General features: G+C 38.0%; 2 protein-coding genes across 2 annotated transcripts; both read right to left on the bottom strand.

The window, feature by feature from the left end:
• Positions 1–959: 959 nt before the first annotated feature.
• On the bottom strand, positions 960–5,251 carry LOC140940884 (uncharacterized). Its single transcript, XM_073389851.1, has 2 exons — positions 5,006–5,251; positions 960–1,669 (listed from the first exon to the last, which is right to left on the bottom strand). Exons 1-2 carry the CDS (start codon positions 5,043–5,045, stop codon positions 960–962), a joined length of 750 nt encoding a protein of 249 aa, XP_073245952.1. The 5' UTR covers positions 5,046–5,251.
• Positions 5,252–7,528: 2,277 nt separating this feature from the next.
• Positions 7,529–15,310, bottom strand: LOC140940880 (uncharacterized). Its single transcript, XM_073389846.1, has 10 exons — positions 15,229–15,310; positions 12,845–13,483; positions 11,998–12,375; positions 11,147–11,362; positions 10,209–10,479; positions 9,861–9,971; positions 9,619–9,693; positions 8,886–8,975; positions 8,591–8,632; positions 7,529–7,595 (listed from the first exon to the last, which is right to left on the bottom strand). Exons 1-10 carry the CDS (start codon positions 15,308–15,310, stop codon positions 7,529–7,531), a joined length of 1,971 nt encoding a protein of 656 aa, XP_073245947.1.
• Between the last annotated feature and the right edge of the window lie 538 nt (positions 15,311–15,848).

The raw sequence follows: 15,848 nt of genomic DNA, 5'->3' as shown, positions 1-15,848 counted from the left end.
CGCTTGAACAGAAAAGACATTTCACTTTTAGCGAATCTCTTTCATCAGAACGCACCTTCGTCAGAAGGCGGAAGCTTAAATGTCGTTTAAAATACGTATGAAAGATAAGGTTGAACTGGAGCCTGTTACCCTGGGTTAGAAAACAGAAAACTATTTGTGATGATGATGATGATTAAATGGTTTGCTTAGTATGAACAAAATCTTCATTGACCAGCAAATGCTAGCACTTGGCACAATAGGCTATTTCCGAGATCCAAAAACTCACACTTTCAAAAAACGAGGCTAAGTGAAGAAAACTTTCTTGTTAAAATGATAACTTGGTCCATACCCCAATCATTGTTAAGTAACACTGGCTAGCTACGAGTTATCTAAGTACCCTCACCCATTGAAGAAGTAAGGAATAATAATAATTGTTACTATAAACAATTAATAATTTGATTGATAACAATGCTAATAAATTCCTATTTACAATTAATTCGCTTAAAAAACTATTCAGTCAAAACACTATTAATTTACAATTCCTTTCGATTCAAAAAATTTTTTCAAGGTTAAACTTGTTTACTCTTACTACTACTACTACTACTACTACTACTACTACTACTACTACTACTACTACTACTACTACTACTACTACTACTACTACTACTACTACTACTACTAATAATAATAATAATAATAATGAAAATACTTATTATTTATATTGCCCTTTTTTATGAAAATAACCATGTATTACAAAAATCCAAAATAAAAATAATAATAATAAATAATAATAATGGCTTATTCAACAGATCCACGCGTTGGCTCTTCCCTGTCAAATTACGTTAAAAATAAATTAAATTAAAAATGACCAGTTCATTACAATCTCCTTTGGATAACATGCTAAAATATCTAAAAAACGAATCCTATGTACAAGTTCACAAAAATGATTCGTTAAAAAAATATCAAAAATAACTAATTGATTACAATGATAAAAATGTTAAACACTGAGAACTATTAATAGCTAAAATAAGGAATCCTGGCTTACCTTGATAGTAGCAATAGTATATTCTTGGATGAACCAAGTTCGCCCCAAAAGGATGAGGAGATGTCACTTTGTCATGATTGTTATCATCCTCAGTATCGTACTCTATGTATTCTAGTGTATAAACTGTGTTGAGTACTAATTGACAGTATGCTCCGACCGCTATGAGGTAAAATGGTTTGTTGACAGGTAACTTAATAGGCGTACTGTGCACACCTTTGGTCTGGCAGCAAAAGAATATTTTAGTATCCTCGTTAAAGACTCCTTCCGGAAGCGAACCGTTTTTGGCATTTTTATTGTTGCCGTTAGCATTTTCGTCATCCCAAAACACTGAACCGCTCGACATACCCGCGGGACAGCTCTTCCCTTTCTGATAGATGCAGTACTCGCCCGCGGGCCATGGTTTCCTTTTGGCATCGCTAACTGTTGTCTGGTTTGACTTAATACAAAAGTTCTGCTGCACGTCGTTTGTCACTATTGCTTGAAGATTTGAGTTGGAGGAGATATTTGTTTTGCTGCTTGATCCATCTTGCAAATCCTGGATAATGTAACCTGTAGTCCAGGTAAAGTCATTCGCGCCTGGACATCCTGACTTTGGCATTGGTAACCCATACTCTCCTGAAGGCCATAGTGCAGAACTGGAAAAAACTGTGTGCCAAAAATAATGAACAATACATTCGATTACTGTCAAGTTGACTTTTGTTTTCATTCTTATTTGAAAGATTTACATAATAGAAGTAAAAATTTATAAAGACCTGAAGAAAAATGCCATTGCTTAGCAAAGGTGAAGCCTGACCCTTCCACGGTTTTTTCAACCTTTGACTTGGATCAGGTGGGGAAAATCTGTCACCACCACTGGGGAATGCACCTTCTAAAGGGAGCAGAAAGTTACGAAAATTTACAGACATTTTTATGGTGGGAGGGGAGATTTATGCCCCCCATCATACAAACGTCTATAATATTTCACGACTTTGAGGAGCTATACCTTGTTAGTTTTCAAAAATCACTTTCAGACTTGGCAATTTTACCGATTAAAGACGCTTTTTTTCCAGTGGAGTTGACGGATTTTCCCTAACTTGTCCATGTCAAAAGTTGAAAAACAAACCGTGGAAGGGTCTGCTGATTATACTTAACAGGGTTATTTCGAAGTATTATTTCGTCAGGGGGAAAAAAGCCAGCATACAAACAGAAAAACCCCAGACTTCCAGATCTTACGAGGTCAAAAAGCTAACCAACACCTGGGGACCGTTTCTCAAGCCGGCGACCACTTTTTGGGTTGTCGATTAATACTGATTTTCCATTTGCTTTTAACCTCTAGTAAACGACCACTTGACTCTGGGTCTAATATCTTTTTTTGGTATATGTACTATATGCCGGAAGGAACAACCGGTAAGGTGGTAATTTGCAACGCTACAACTGGTTTTTCCTCGAAATGACGTCTAGGAAAGACTGCAGAAATTGCATACCCGTGGTGACGTGCCACCGACTAAGATCTGGGTAGTGCTTTTAATTGGTTGAAGCAAAATTTCCTCGCGGCACGACCAATCAAAAGCACTACCCAGATCTGGGCAGTAAAACGTTGTCAATGTGGAATTTCTTCAAACCTTCCTTGTAGACTTCATTTCGCGTGAAAAACAGTGGTGGTGGTGTCGCGATATTATGTCGACTGTTTTCGTAGGCTATGCTTTACGCTACTTAAAGTAAACTAAACAAGGAACTGGAACTGCGCTAAATTTTCTCCAAATTAGTGCTTGGTCACTGCTTGAAAAGACTACCTATGGTTCGACTTTCATAAGCGACCAGATTGACTGTAAGTTTTCTTATCACAGATAAAAAGATTACACTCGTCCGCAAAATTGGTGGAGAGCTGTTGCGAAATAAACTTAGTAAGTAGACCAGCTTCGTTTTTAGGTTTTCGTCTCTCTCAATCCAATTGCGGCACTGGTCAGACTCAGAGACTCAGTAGCTTTAAGAGAAATAACTTCCCCTCTCTTCCCAATCCCCCTCACTTTTCTCCTTCCTCACTATCTTCTACCCCTTTCGACCCATGTCACGCAGACTAGCCAAACCATAACCCGTTTTCGGACCTGGCCTCTGAGGAATGTATTTGCCGACCCATTACCTTGTTTAAAAGAAGTATGGTATTTCTTAAATTTTAGTAGTATTTGACACGGAACGTTCTTACCGCGGTATTTATTTAGCCGAACTGGAAAGACAAGTTTTTTTACACTCTTTCATCGTTCCCTTAAAACACACACGATTTCACACCATTCAGTCAAACCCCGCTAAATACGAACACCATAGGGACGGACCATTAGAAAAGTTATGGGGGGGAGGGAATTTTCGAGCCGCAGGAATTTTTTTTCGTTGTCAAATTCCTTGTATGAATTTTTTCTAGGCCATAGCATGACTATTTTTTACGATCAATTGACGTGCAAGAATTTTTTTCATTTAATTTTCCCTTGCGCGAATATTTTTTTGTACTTCGCCCGCCCCCGCCCCCCCATAAGTTTTCTAATGGTCCGTCCCTTATTATTACGTACTATTTCACCTTATTTTCCTACCTTTTCTCTAAGGGACGGACCATTGTCATTAGAATAGTTATGGGGAGCGAGGGGAGGGACTTTCGAGCCGCTTGAATTTTTTTTTTCGCTAACATTTTCCTGGTATGAACTTTTTCTCTTGCATCAATATATTTTTTGGTACTTTGCACCCTCTCCCCGATAAGTTTTCTAATGGCGGCCGTCCCTAAATTAGACCCTTTTCCATTTACAGTCAACTCCCTCTATAGCGAACACTGTAGGGACCTTGAGTTAGTGTCCTCTTTACCGAGAGTCCGTAATAGCTAGAGTTTATTTCAGTAACACATCTGTAAGATATTTTTGGAGGGGATTTACCTGCTGTCGGTATAATCGGGATGTCCGCAAGGCAAGAAGTAAGAAACCAAAATGGCTCAACTCCATACCCTCTGGGACGTCACATGCTTCTGTAAAGTTTTATTAGCTCTACTCGTAAACTACCACCTCCCGTAAGCGAACTTGTCGTAAATAACCGTTTTGTATCTCATACTGTTCCAAAAACTCTCTCGCGAGCGACAAGTACTCAAAATTTCTGAAGTGACCGCCGCCACTTTCGACATTCATTCTTTTGTTTCCAGTTTCCGGTGAGCGAATTCGAGCCAAACCTATTAAACTTCCTTTCACAAGTCAAGAGCTGTAATTTTACCCTGGTTTTTTCTAACCTCCTGAAATTCGAACATATTTTCTTTTCCCAAGAAGGTTCGAAAAATCTAGAATCCACTGTATAGGAGAGTAGCCCAACTCCCGGGGTTTTGAAACCTCTTTTCAGACCAAAATAGACACTCGCAAAACGTCCTCGGCGGCGAAGAGCGAGGAGAAACGAATGTTTTGGCAGGCTAGATGAAGTTATTAAAGCTAAGACGTTACAATTTGAAATAAAGAATAGCGTGCAATATGATACTATAATAACACGTGAATTTTTAATGAGAAAAAAGTGAAAACAAAAACCGTTGAAGTAGTGATATGAAAGAAATTTGAAATGTAAAAATAGTATAAATAAATGATCACAAACAAAGGAAATAAAGAATGTACTACATTTCATCTTTCTTATTCATACCTAATGGTTCAAAAGTTTTTCCCTCTCGATGAGGTATGCTTCTCTAGCTTTTCGTACACTGTCTAAAAATATAACTTTTCAGACGTGAACAGCTGTTCTTACGCAGTCTTACGAGACGACTGATAACGAATACACCCAATTCAAACCTTGCGTATTTTAATTTTTTCATATCGAGACCCAGAGGCAGAGTGAGCACTGTACCCGCACACGTACTCAATTGGTCAAACTATGATTGTTGAATGAATTAATAGCTTATTTTTAAGGTTAAGGAGCCCTTGGCTGATATTGCTTCATTTTAACCCAAACCCAAACAGCATAGACGATGTTTCATGTAAAGGCGGCACCTACCTTGCGTAGTTAAACAGCAGAAAATCACAAATCCAAGCATGCTGCGGCAATTGTTAGATCTACTTCCGTTCGTAAATAAAGAAGACCGGTATAAAACATCCAGATCGATTTTGAACGTCCTCGCAGTTCGTTTAGCAGAGTTGGGGTCAATTCAAAATGAAACTTGGATACAATGGCAGAGTATTCATTCACTCCAACAAGGGTCATACAGGGGTCATATGCCCGGGTCATATGAATCTCATTTCATTGGCCTAGCCCGGACTCTCGCGCAGCCGTTAATAGATAATAATTACTTCGGCTAACAGCATTATAGGATATTATAACCAATAATGTTCTCTCTTTGCATTATATCGACGATTTTAGTCGCTTCCACATGGATATTTCGGTACATGGACGATTTAATTAGCATATATTTTGTTGGAGTGCTATAATACTGCATAATACTTCACACTCCCTAATTCAGTTATGAATTATAATAAAGGTGATGTAGGTAACTTTTCACACCTGTCAGGAGTAATTTTCCTATCAATCAGCGTTTGGACGTGAACAGTGCATTTCATGCAAATTAAAATGGGCGGGGGGATGTCACGCAACGTTCCCACAAAAAAACGGCTGCGAGGGAGACTAGCTATTTTATGGCCACACTACAAGCATCTCCGTCACTTTTATATGGGAGACCCGCCGCCCTCGTGCATGGGAAAATCCTTTGTTCCATGACAGCTGTATATCCAGGGGCGGATCCAGCGGGAGGGTGCAGGGGTTGCGCATCCCCCCCCCGAGATGCCCTGCGGCTTTCTAATACAACTAGTATGAGTATTCTGTATTAACATTTGTTTACGTCACCAGTCAGTTACGCCATTTCTTAGTGGTGCACCCTGTCCTAAGAAAAATCGTGGATCCCCCCTGATATCCTTCGTCAGAGAGGCCCGGCGGCGGAGGATAGAGGATAGAGCTTCGTCGAGTCATATTATTTCGCAAACCATGCAGACCACCGTGTACGCAACGTGACAGAAAAAAGCGCGCAAATGGATATCAATTCCAGCAGTGCTCTTTATCAAAAGTTGAAAACAAGCGTTTCGAGTCTATTTTTAGAGGCCTTCAAAATTCGTGAAAGCCAAATCTCTTGCCAACTGAGAACTGAATATAAATCGTTCTGCCTTGCCATAAAAAGGATTTGCAAAAAGCAAAAAAGCGCGATGGGAAGCAATTTCGAATCAGTCCACTCAGACTGTAAAATTGGCGGAGACACAAATCACGCAAGACTGCATAGCTCTACTTCTCTACTTCTTGTTCTTTTATAATTGACATTTCAGGTTACCATTTTGCATGCTTAATTCAGGATATTGGTGTTCCAAACTAAGGCGACTGCATCCTGTTGGTGGTAGGTGTTCCAAGCCTCTCTTGTGGGAGTTGGACTCTTTTCTTATGTAAACACTTTCTTTTGCTACAATGAATTTGTACAGATTTTTATTTATTTTTTATTTATTTTATTTATTCCTCCAATTCCTAGCTGATACATAGTTATGTAAATATAACTGAGAAAAATTATATAGTAACAGATAAAGATTTACAAAGGAAATCAACGCGTAAAATAGAAATTACAACACTTAAATTGAATTACATTGTATATTGGAAGGAGAGGAGAGGGGCACATCTAGATAAACTAATATTGTGCTCCTTAAAGTTATGTATAACAAAGGACTTAACATTATTAATAAAAAAGTAAAGGAAAAATGACAAAATAGCTTAGAAAGTTGTAATGATGGCCACGTGAGTCAAAACGTTCTAGAGGCTGGTTGTTTATTACCTGTGAGGAGGAGTTGAGGGTGGTGGGGGCGGCTCTTTTGCTGGTGGGTTCCTGAGGAAGAATAAGGGAGGGGAATGGTGTTCCCTTCCCTCGCCCCCCACCCGAAATCCCCGTCCCTTCCCTTTGGAGCACCTCTCTCTCTGATTCCTGTATCCATCAAAATAATTAATTTGTACAGATTCTTTTACGTTCTACTGTCCACTAGTCTGCGAAGCAAGCGTTTCTGATCGAGTAATATTGTGCAAAATTTGAACTAGAGTCGACGAACTCACGCGGAAACTCTTGCCACGCAGACTAAGCGTCTACCCTGAAAGTATTATTGTAAGTACTATACAATGAATGAATTATATAAGTTTAATTTTTATTTTTTTGCCTCATTGTTCGAATCATCATAATAAACATCTGATCCCATATGGTAGTACTTCTTGGCTAAACCATGCTAGGAAAAAAACAGAAGAGCTTGTGATGAGTACTCATACATGTTGCCAAAATACTAAAAACATTACACTTATGAGTGAAGTGCTGAAATATGTACAACTATATTTAGATGCAAATGTTTAATGTATTACTGATCTTTCTTTATCAAAAAAAAATATAGTTGTATAGCGTCAAGAGCCATAATGGGATTTTTTATGGCTCTTGATAGAGTTTAAAGTGATCGGTTGAGAACATAAGGAAATATTAATAACAATTAGTCATGGAGATACAAATTTAACCTACTCCTCATATACAGGATTACCAGATTCAGCGCTCTCAGGTATACACTTTGCAAAGTCGTCCATGCTGAAAACATTGCACATTAAAAGCATTAGAAACGGATGTTTTCGCAGGCTAAGGTGCTCGTCGGAGCGAGGGACTCGCTAAAAGACAAATATCATGTCATACTGCCAAATGGTGTCTTATCCCTCGGACGTACACGCGAATCAATCCCCCACCGTAGAACTAGACGGGGTTAATGAAGCTCCTCCCTAGACTTTTTGATATGTTGCAGTATCTCGAAACGATTTTGCCTTCAGTGGAAAGCCTTTGATCTTATGGGTTTGGGGGCTGCTGGAGGCCTGCGACGTTACCAACAATGGTCGCCATCTTTGAACTGAATTATAAAAGAGGGTAAAACTGCAAGAAATGATAATTTTTTGTGCTTAACACGTAAAATAACACATAAATAAGCACTATGCATCATTTCATCCACAAGCTTTACTTTTATTGCTGAAAGAAGTTGAAAAAACATGCATTTTCACTCAAAAATGGCTTGACCACCTGTTACTTATGACGTCATATGTCGTAACCATAGTGACTGTCCATCACTAAACTTGTCTCAAAATGTGGGCGAAGGATAAGCGAACAGCTACTGAAATCGTCAAATGCTAATGTTTTATCGTCCAGGAAAAAAAAACTCAGAAAAACCTGGGGGAGGGGGGCTTGTACATCTGAGGCTTTTAACTTGCAAGGCTTTGTTATGACGGGTAAGAAGAGGGGGCCGAGAGAGCGTCTCGCCCATTACCCTGCTATGAACTGTCAACACAAAGTGAGGCATCTAGGGGAAGCTCTGGTAAAAAAGGAAAATTCTTCTTTTAATGGAGTCGTTCAATTTTCGTTTGTAGTGAGGAAGGAGTCGATTTTTAATCTATTAAGAGGTAAGATGTAAGGAAAAAAAATGGCACTTCTTAAGAGATCAACTACTTGAACTGTGAGCAGTAACAGATCAAAGAGGATGTGCTTTAATCAGAAGAAAAATGTTAGAAATGTCGAAAGAACCGACTCAAACTGTTTCTTACCTTTCATACAAAACATTGTTATTATCTTTAACAGTTTCGATGCTGAAAAATAAAAGTAAAAGTTAACTTCGTAAAATTTTGGCCATTATGAAAGGTCATCTGAGATGGTGTCATGGTGAATACTTTGTAAATACGTACGTCATGAAGTTCCTAATATACCTAACTAACTTTCAATGAATCTCCTTGAAAACGTCAGTAATTTTCAATCTCTGTATATCCTAAATGTAAGTCAACCATCTTAAAGTCAAAAAAGAAAAATGCTGATCTTTGCGTTTATTCTGCTTCTCTGAGTTACCTGCTGGAGTATAAAGGATTGTTACTCTCTTTGATTTCATCACCTTCGAGATCCTCTTCAATATGATCTGTAGTAGAGTCTAAAAATGTCCTGTTGAGATCATTCAGTATTCTGCTCTTAGCCCAGATCATAGACTCACACTTGATGCATGAAAATGGCTTCCATGCTTTGAACTTTATACACGATACGAAATATTATTTTGTTTCACACCTGAAACTGGGACAAAAGTTATAATATGTAGAAACAAAAGACAAATTTATATGCTTTCGTCATCATTATCGTCTGGATATCCTTAATTTAAACATTTCAAAAAAATTTTAAAAGCAAAATAACAAGCTTTTGGAGTCGTGTGATACAAAAGATGAAAATTAACTAAATTACATACACATGTACAATACACTGCACAACTACGATAATTCTCCTAAAAATAATATTCAATTAAGACATGGGAAAGATATAATTAATATGTGGGATTAAATAAAATCAAATAAGGATCGATATAAACCCTTATTTAAAAAATGTAGGTATACTCAGTATGTTACAAAACTGCTTTGAAAGGGGGCCTACGAACTTATCCGCAAGAATACCCGCCTCTGCTCTTACTGAACAGTGGTATAAACTAAGATATATATAAGAAAGTTGGCCATGCACGCCAGGTTTATAATGTAGTTCCATGAACCCAAGGTTGTAAGGGTAGGTTTCGTAAATGTTATATTTATGTTTTCAACCCTACCTGCCTACACGCAACAGCATATTCACGTCTTGCAGTTCAATGTAGCGCTCATCATCGATTCGTTCACTGGGAGCGCTGAAAAGGTAAGATTTGTGTCAATATAAAAGGAAAACGCTTTCAAATCGTTGGACGATTGTCTATTGATGAATAAAGTCATGTCTAGTCATTGCCTGTGGGTCATCAACTGCAATAAAACATTCGAAAAATAGATGTTATACAACAATTTACCGCATAATACTTACCTTCCAGCGTACATATTTGACGGGATAATATCTGGCATCCCGTTACTTTTTTCTGCAGCTGTAAAGTTAACTGTCAGTCTATCTTGGTCCACACTATTTCCTTTCAGTCTCCTAGGTGTATAACCAAATAGCCGATGGAATATATTTATAGAAAGGTACATATTGATGAAAAAATAGAGTAAAACTGTGACAGAATAACTTATAATAAACTAAAAATGGCTACGATAAAAATGATGCGGCTCCATAAAAAAGTCAAAACCAATCCTTCGTCTTATCAAAACAAAGACACGGTGACCGTTTATTAGTAACCCTAAAAAAAATTGAAACTATCAAGTATTTTTTTTTTACCTTTTCCTACAGAGAAAAACAACTAAAACCGTCACTGAAATAGAGACTGCAATCGAGGAGGCTGTAACAGCAGCAATGATGAGGACATTTTTTGTGCCTGAATTATCCTTACTAGCGTGATCACCACCTGGCTCCGTCACACTGTCTGTTGCTTTAAACGTTTCCGCCGAGGTTGCTTCATTCGTTTTGGGGGATTCCTTGGAAGGCTCACTATTCATGATTGCTGTTGTCTGTTCATCAGTCGTGGAAGAGGAAGCTAACGACGTGGCAACTACGCAAAAAGTAAAATCCGGCGTAAAATAACAAGACAAATACTTTCAATGGTATGGAAAGTTGAATTACTTAATATCGTGTCCTGATCGTGACACAGCCACACCCATGATTAACTAAAAGTTTTTATTTCTTCGTCCCGCAGGTCTAGTAAATGATTTTCACATTCTATATTCTTGATTAATTTCTTTTTCGTTGTCTCTCGATCGCTCTTCACATGAAAAACCTTTCAAACCACAGTCGATGGTCCCTTCCCACAAATGGCGGGTATAATCATGATAAAACATTTCATCTTCACTTTTCTTTTTTTTTTTTGCCTTCCTTGTGTTTTGGTCCTATTGTATGTAATTGAAGTAAGATAACTGTCAAATACCATGTCTGCAGAAAGGACTCCAATTTAGTATAGCTGTTGGGAGATTTTAATAAAAGGCGGAATGATTTGACTCTTGCCGATTAAATGAGTAATGAGTATTTCCCTGTAACAGGACATTTGGAAAATTTTAACAAAGAAATTGAAAATTTATCAAATTTTTCAGGACGATATTTGTTTCTTTGTTCTCTCTTAGTACGCAATCCGACATCGAATCGCAGTAATGATAGCTTATAAGGTGTTATTTTCTTAAGAAAGGTGGCTCACGAAAAAATGAAGACTCTACAAACTCACTTACTCGTGCTTTGTTTGCTGAAAGGCACTGTTGCTCTAGTCGCGTTTTTCCCGCCTTCAGATGTATGTCCTTCAGGTGTATGTCTTGTTGTTTTTTTGCTTGGCAGTGTAGCTTTCGTCCATTTGATACCAGTAGTGCTGGACAAAATGGCGGAGGTGTGGCTATTGGGACTGTTGGTTCCCGTTGATGTACTTGCAGTGCTGCGAAGGGTGGTAGGTGCTGTACAACGATATAATTGAAAGTAACTTAATCTTTTGCTGCCACATAAGACTAATAATTCTTTACAGTTGAACTTCTCTCCAATGACCACCTTCAGAAAAGAAGTAGGTAGCCTTTGTGAGAGGTGGCCGTTTTGGAAAGATATATATATATATATATATATATAGGGATGTAATGTGATACTAATTTTGGGCGAAGAGCGTAAAAATCTGCTAGCTGATTTTTGTTTGTTTGTTGTTCAGTTGTTTTTTTCTCCTATGGGCTTTTGCGCCAGCCTAGTTTTATTGATATTTTTTCGATTGAGTCACAAACAAACAAAAAGAAGTCACTAAGGTACAGTGAAAGTGCTCCAGTTCGTATAAAGAAATCAGGCATGCCTTTTGTTCATTTGTCCACCCCTGCCAGTTTCGTAAAAACCGCCCATAGCCACTCGATAAGACAATAAGCGTTTGTAATCGATATTAGTGAACATAAAACCTTAACGGGCAATCAATCATAAATCATCAATCACCAATGAAAATTTTTTTCTTTTGTAACCGATCCCCATAACTTAATACAACAACTCAGTAATTCTCATGCAAAAGTGAATTGTTGAGGTTTACTGTGAACCGATTACAATTTTAACCAAAACTTACCAGTAATATGCGGAATGGCTTGATAACTGGCTTTAAATCCCTTAGCTGTGACAGTGTTATCCGACCGGAATACAATCATCAAATTATTCCCTTGGGACGTGATGTTACCGTAGGGATAAAATATCCCCATGCAGTATTTACCAATAAGAACCGACGTTCCGTTTTTAAAAGTCTCGCGAACTTCCACAAAGTCACAGTCACAACTTGCAGTCATGCAAGAGCTCACCGTCTCCAGATGGAAATCATCAAATTTCAATGAAATGGTATAGTTCAGTGGGACTTTAATGAGCCATTCGCACCAGGCGTTGTTTTTGTATCGAAACGGATAGTTAGGACTTGAGAATGTACCGCTTAAGGCTGTTATCGTCCATCTACACGCTGAAAAGAAAAAGTATTCAATGTACATTTTGTAGCGTATGCAACAAAGGGGTCATTTCATTAGATAATAATTATAATTTAAAAAAAAAATAGAAAAAATTTTCAATACCATGTTTCGATATCGCCATGGTATAATTTTCAACTGACAATCATTATCATCATCATCATCATCATCGTCGTCGTCATCACTATTATTATCATTATTTTTATTATTTCTATTTCTTTTGCTATTATTATTATTATTATTGTCATTATGATTATGATTATGATTATGATTATTATTATTATTATTATTATTATTTCCTAATATAAAAATATTCGCCTCATCAAAAATTTCTTCAGGTGTGGGCACAACCATAGAGTTAGCCTTGAAATCATATTGGATTTAATTAATAATGAAAAACTTGGGGAAATCTCTTGAAACTGACGGTTATAATTAAGGCCATGAATGCCTCTTTGAATTCCTTACCTGTGTAGTAGCAATAGTAAATATAAGGCTGGTAACGATCGGCGCCAAAGGGATACGGCCATGCCTGTGAGTTAAGATTGATATCATCCTCCGTGTCATAAACTATAAACTCAATGGTATGTATAGCCTTGAGAACTTCCTGACACCGCTTGCCGTTATACGCAATCAGATAGAAAGGCGTGTCTATGGGTAGCTCTATGGGGTTATCAACGGACCCATAATCTTGGCAGCAAAAGAATATTTTTGTATCTTGACTGAATTTTCCTTTTGGAAGAGTGCCTCCCTGATGATTCAGATTGTTTCCAGTTATGCCATTGTCGTCGTCCCACAGCACCCATCCCTCAGATAGGCCTAAAGGGCAGCTGTTGCCTTTCATGTACATACAGTAGTTACCATAAGGCCACACTGGTCTTCCTAAATCACTAGACTTGTTGGTTTTCATACAAAAGTTCCTTAAGACGTCACCTGAACTCATGACTTTAGCTTGGAGGTGAAAACTTGGAGAAGTTGTCGTGTTGACTTCTAGGTCCTGATAAATGTATCCTGTGTCCCATGAGAAACCATTGGCTTTAGGGCAGCCTGATGTAGACATGGGGAGACCATATTTTCCTGACGGCCATTGCACTGCATGGCTGAAGCCTAAACAGAGAAACGTTTTAGCATGAACATACCTGATTGACACAAGCCAAAAAAATTTTTACAGATTCCGGAATTATCTGGCCTTAATACAAGGGGCATACGGCCGCAGTTCAGCTGACTGATATTTGACTGTTAAGTTATACTTTGAAGAACCTGACTGACGGACAATCTGCCGTGACACTTACATAAAATAAACTTGGTGACGTATAGGAGGCAGATGAAAAAGTGATTTCCAGTACTGGATATATCGATGAACTCAACATATGACTGCAAAAATTATATTACGCATGGGCCATCGGTGAGTATACTGCACTAAAGAAAACAAGCAATGCCTATTTAAAATTAACCAGAACGCTACAATCCTTACATTTTAATTATTCTATAAAATTTAATGCAGTGGAACCCCGCCTTACGGCCACCTCGTTATTACGGCCACTCAGTTTTGGCCCGACAAAACAGACATAAATTAACCCTCGTTCATATCACCCGTTAATACGGCCAACAGCCACGTTTTAAAATCTTAAACATCAGAATCTTTTACAATGTCACCCCGTTAATACGGCCTCTCGTCAGACATTTCGAAAATAGAAAAAAAGCCCGTGATTTAATTGTTAATTTCATTGACCTAGTAAGCTGAGCTTGGTTTTATACTGTTTTGAGGCCAATGGTCACTTTCAATGCATTTGTGGCGGTCTAATGCCACGGATTTTTAAGAGTGTTTTGTGTACTCAAGGAGAGTTTCAAGTAGTTTGTACAAATACAGTACGCAACATCTACTTTCCTGTTGTTTATTACAACTGCGCTTTTCAAACTCACACGAATTCTGAAATTCAAAAGCCAAAACTGACGTTTGCGTTTTTTGCTGCCGTCTATCATCTTAGCGGACCTCTTAGATAACAGTAGTGTACTTCAACGGGTTCAAAAGGTCTGATGGTTTGTGATTTGTGATTGGTGGATTTCGCTCCGTTTAGTGTGTTTCCGTGTGTCCAAGTTCGTTGCTTGTGATCGTAATTAGGATTCACGGCAGTGAAAAACGCAATTACGAAGGCGGCTTTTGAACTTCAGAGTTCGCCTTTTTTTGAAAAGCACAGTAAAGAGAACACAGTTGTACACGAAATGTGAGTGGGATGTATGGTGTATCTGAAATTTGATCCTGCCCCGGTAATACGGCCACCCCGTTAATACGGCCAAATTTGTTGACCGTATTAACGGGGTTCCACTGTATTTGAGGGCATCTTTCCAGATATAATTCCTCGAGCCTGGCCATGTAAATCGAGATTCAATTGCTGTTTAAGTTTCCTACTATTCAACATTTGCCTCAAAACAGCGCAACTATTTTATTGACAGTTTCCCAAAATACTGTTGGGTTACACATAAAAAAAACAACAACCAAGCATCCCAGTACGGGTCCCAGTATTGTTCCGATTAAAAAACTCTTTGATATTTAAAAACCCCTACGCTCTTTTCATTCTACGTTATAAATGATATTCTATATCACACATTACTAAAAAGGGCCAAGTTTATAATTATTATTCAGTTGTCAAATCGTATCTCATTGAACCGGAGAGAAACACATGCAGCGGCCTTTTTTTATCACATTAGATGTTCAGTGAGGCGAGATATCCGTAGATCAAAAAGCTTCATAACTGAAATTGTAATGCGATTCAATATGGTGTATTCACGGCGTAACTGATAATAAGCAGTTAAAAGGAAGCTAAGACGCTATGCATTAAAGTGGAGCTTACCTTCCGTAGATAAACAGCTAACAATCACCATTGCCAAAATTGAGCAGCATCTAGTAGAACTGTTCTTAAACTCGTAAAACATTATGTGGCAGTCGAGTTTTTCCTGACTGGAAAGAAACCCAACTAGAATAGCGAATTAAGCCTACAAGCGAAGTATTTATTTATCGCAAGTGTTTTGCATCACAATTTAGTGAATCAACCAAATTGGTCAGGCCTGTCCTGTCATGCTAAGCCGTTTTGTCAGTCATTTGTTTGTCCGTCATGTTTGTATTTTTATTTGTAATCCCTTTGTCAGATGAAGGTTTGGAGTAAAAACATCTAAGTGTTCAACCCTGTATTTTTACAAGCTCGTGATGATACTTACGGCAGTTACGTAAACCTCTGTAAGATAAATTTTCGCACTGTACAGTTCATGTACTCGATATACGTTTTTTTTTTTTTCTAAAAAAAAAAACGGATAGTTACTCCTTCAGTCCTACAGTATTTACGTACGATTGCTTGTGCGCTTTTGGTTGTGTCTTTAAGACCGAGTAGCTAAATATCAGGGGCACCCAACGAGAATATAGTTCAAAACCACTTAAACATACCATTGTTAAACGTATTTTAGTATTTAAACGGTA

This window comes from Porites lutea, chromosome 6, assembly GCF_958299795.1.
Source record: "Porites lutea chromosome 6, jaPorLute2.1, whole genome shotgun sequence".
In the NCBI taxonomy this organism is placed as follows: Eukaryota; Metazoa; Cnidaria; class Anthozoa; order Scleractinia; family Poritidae; genus Porites; species Porites lutea.
Note: the sequence above shows the minus strand (reverse complement) of the source record. Positions and strands in the feature narration are given on the sequence as shown.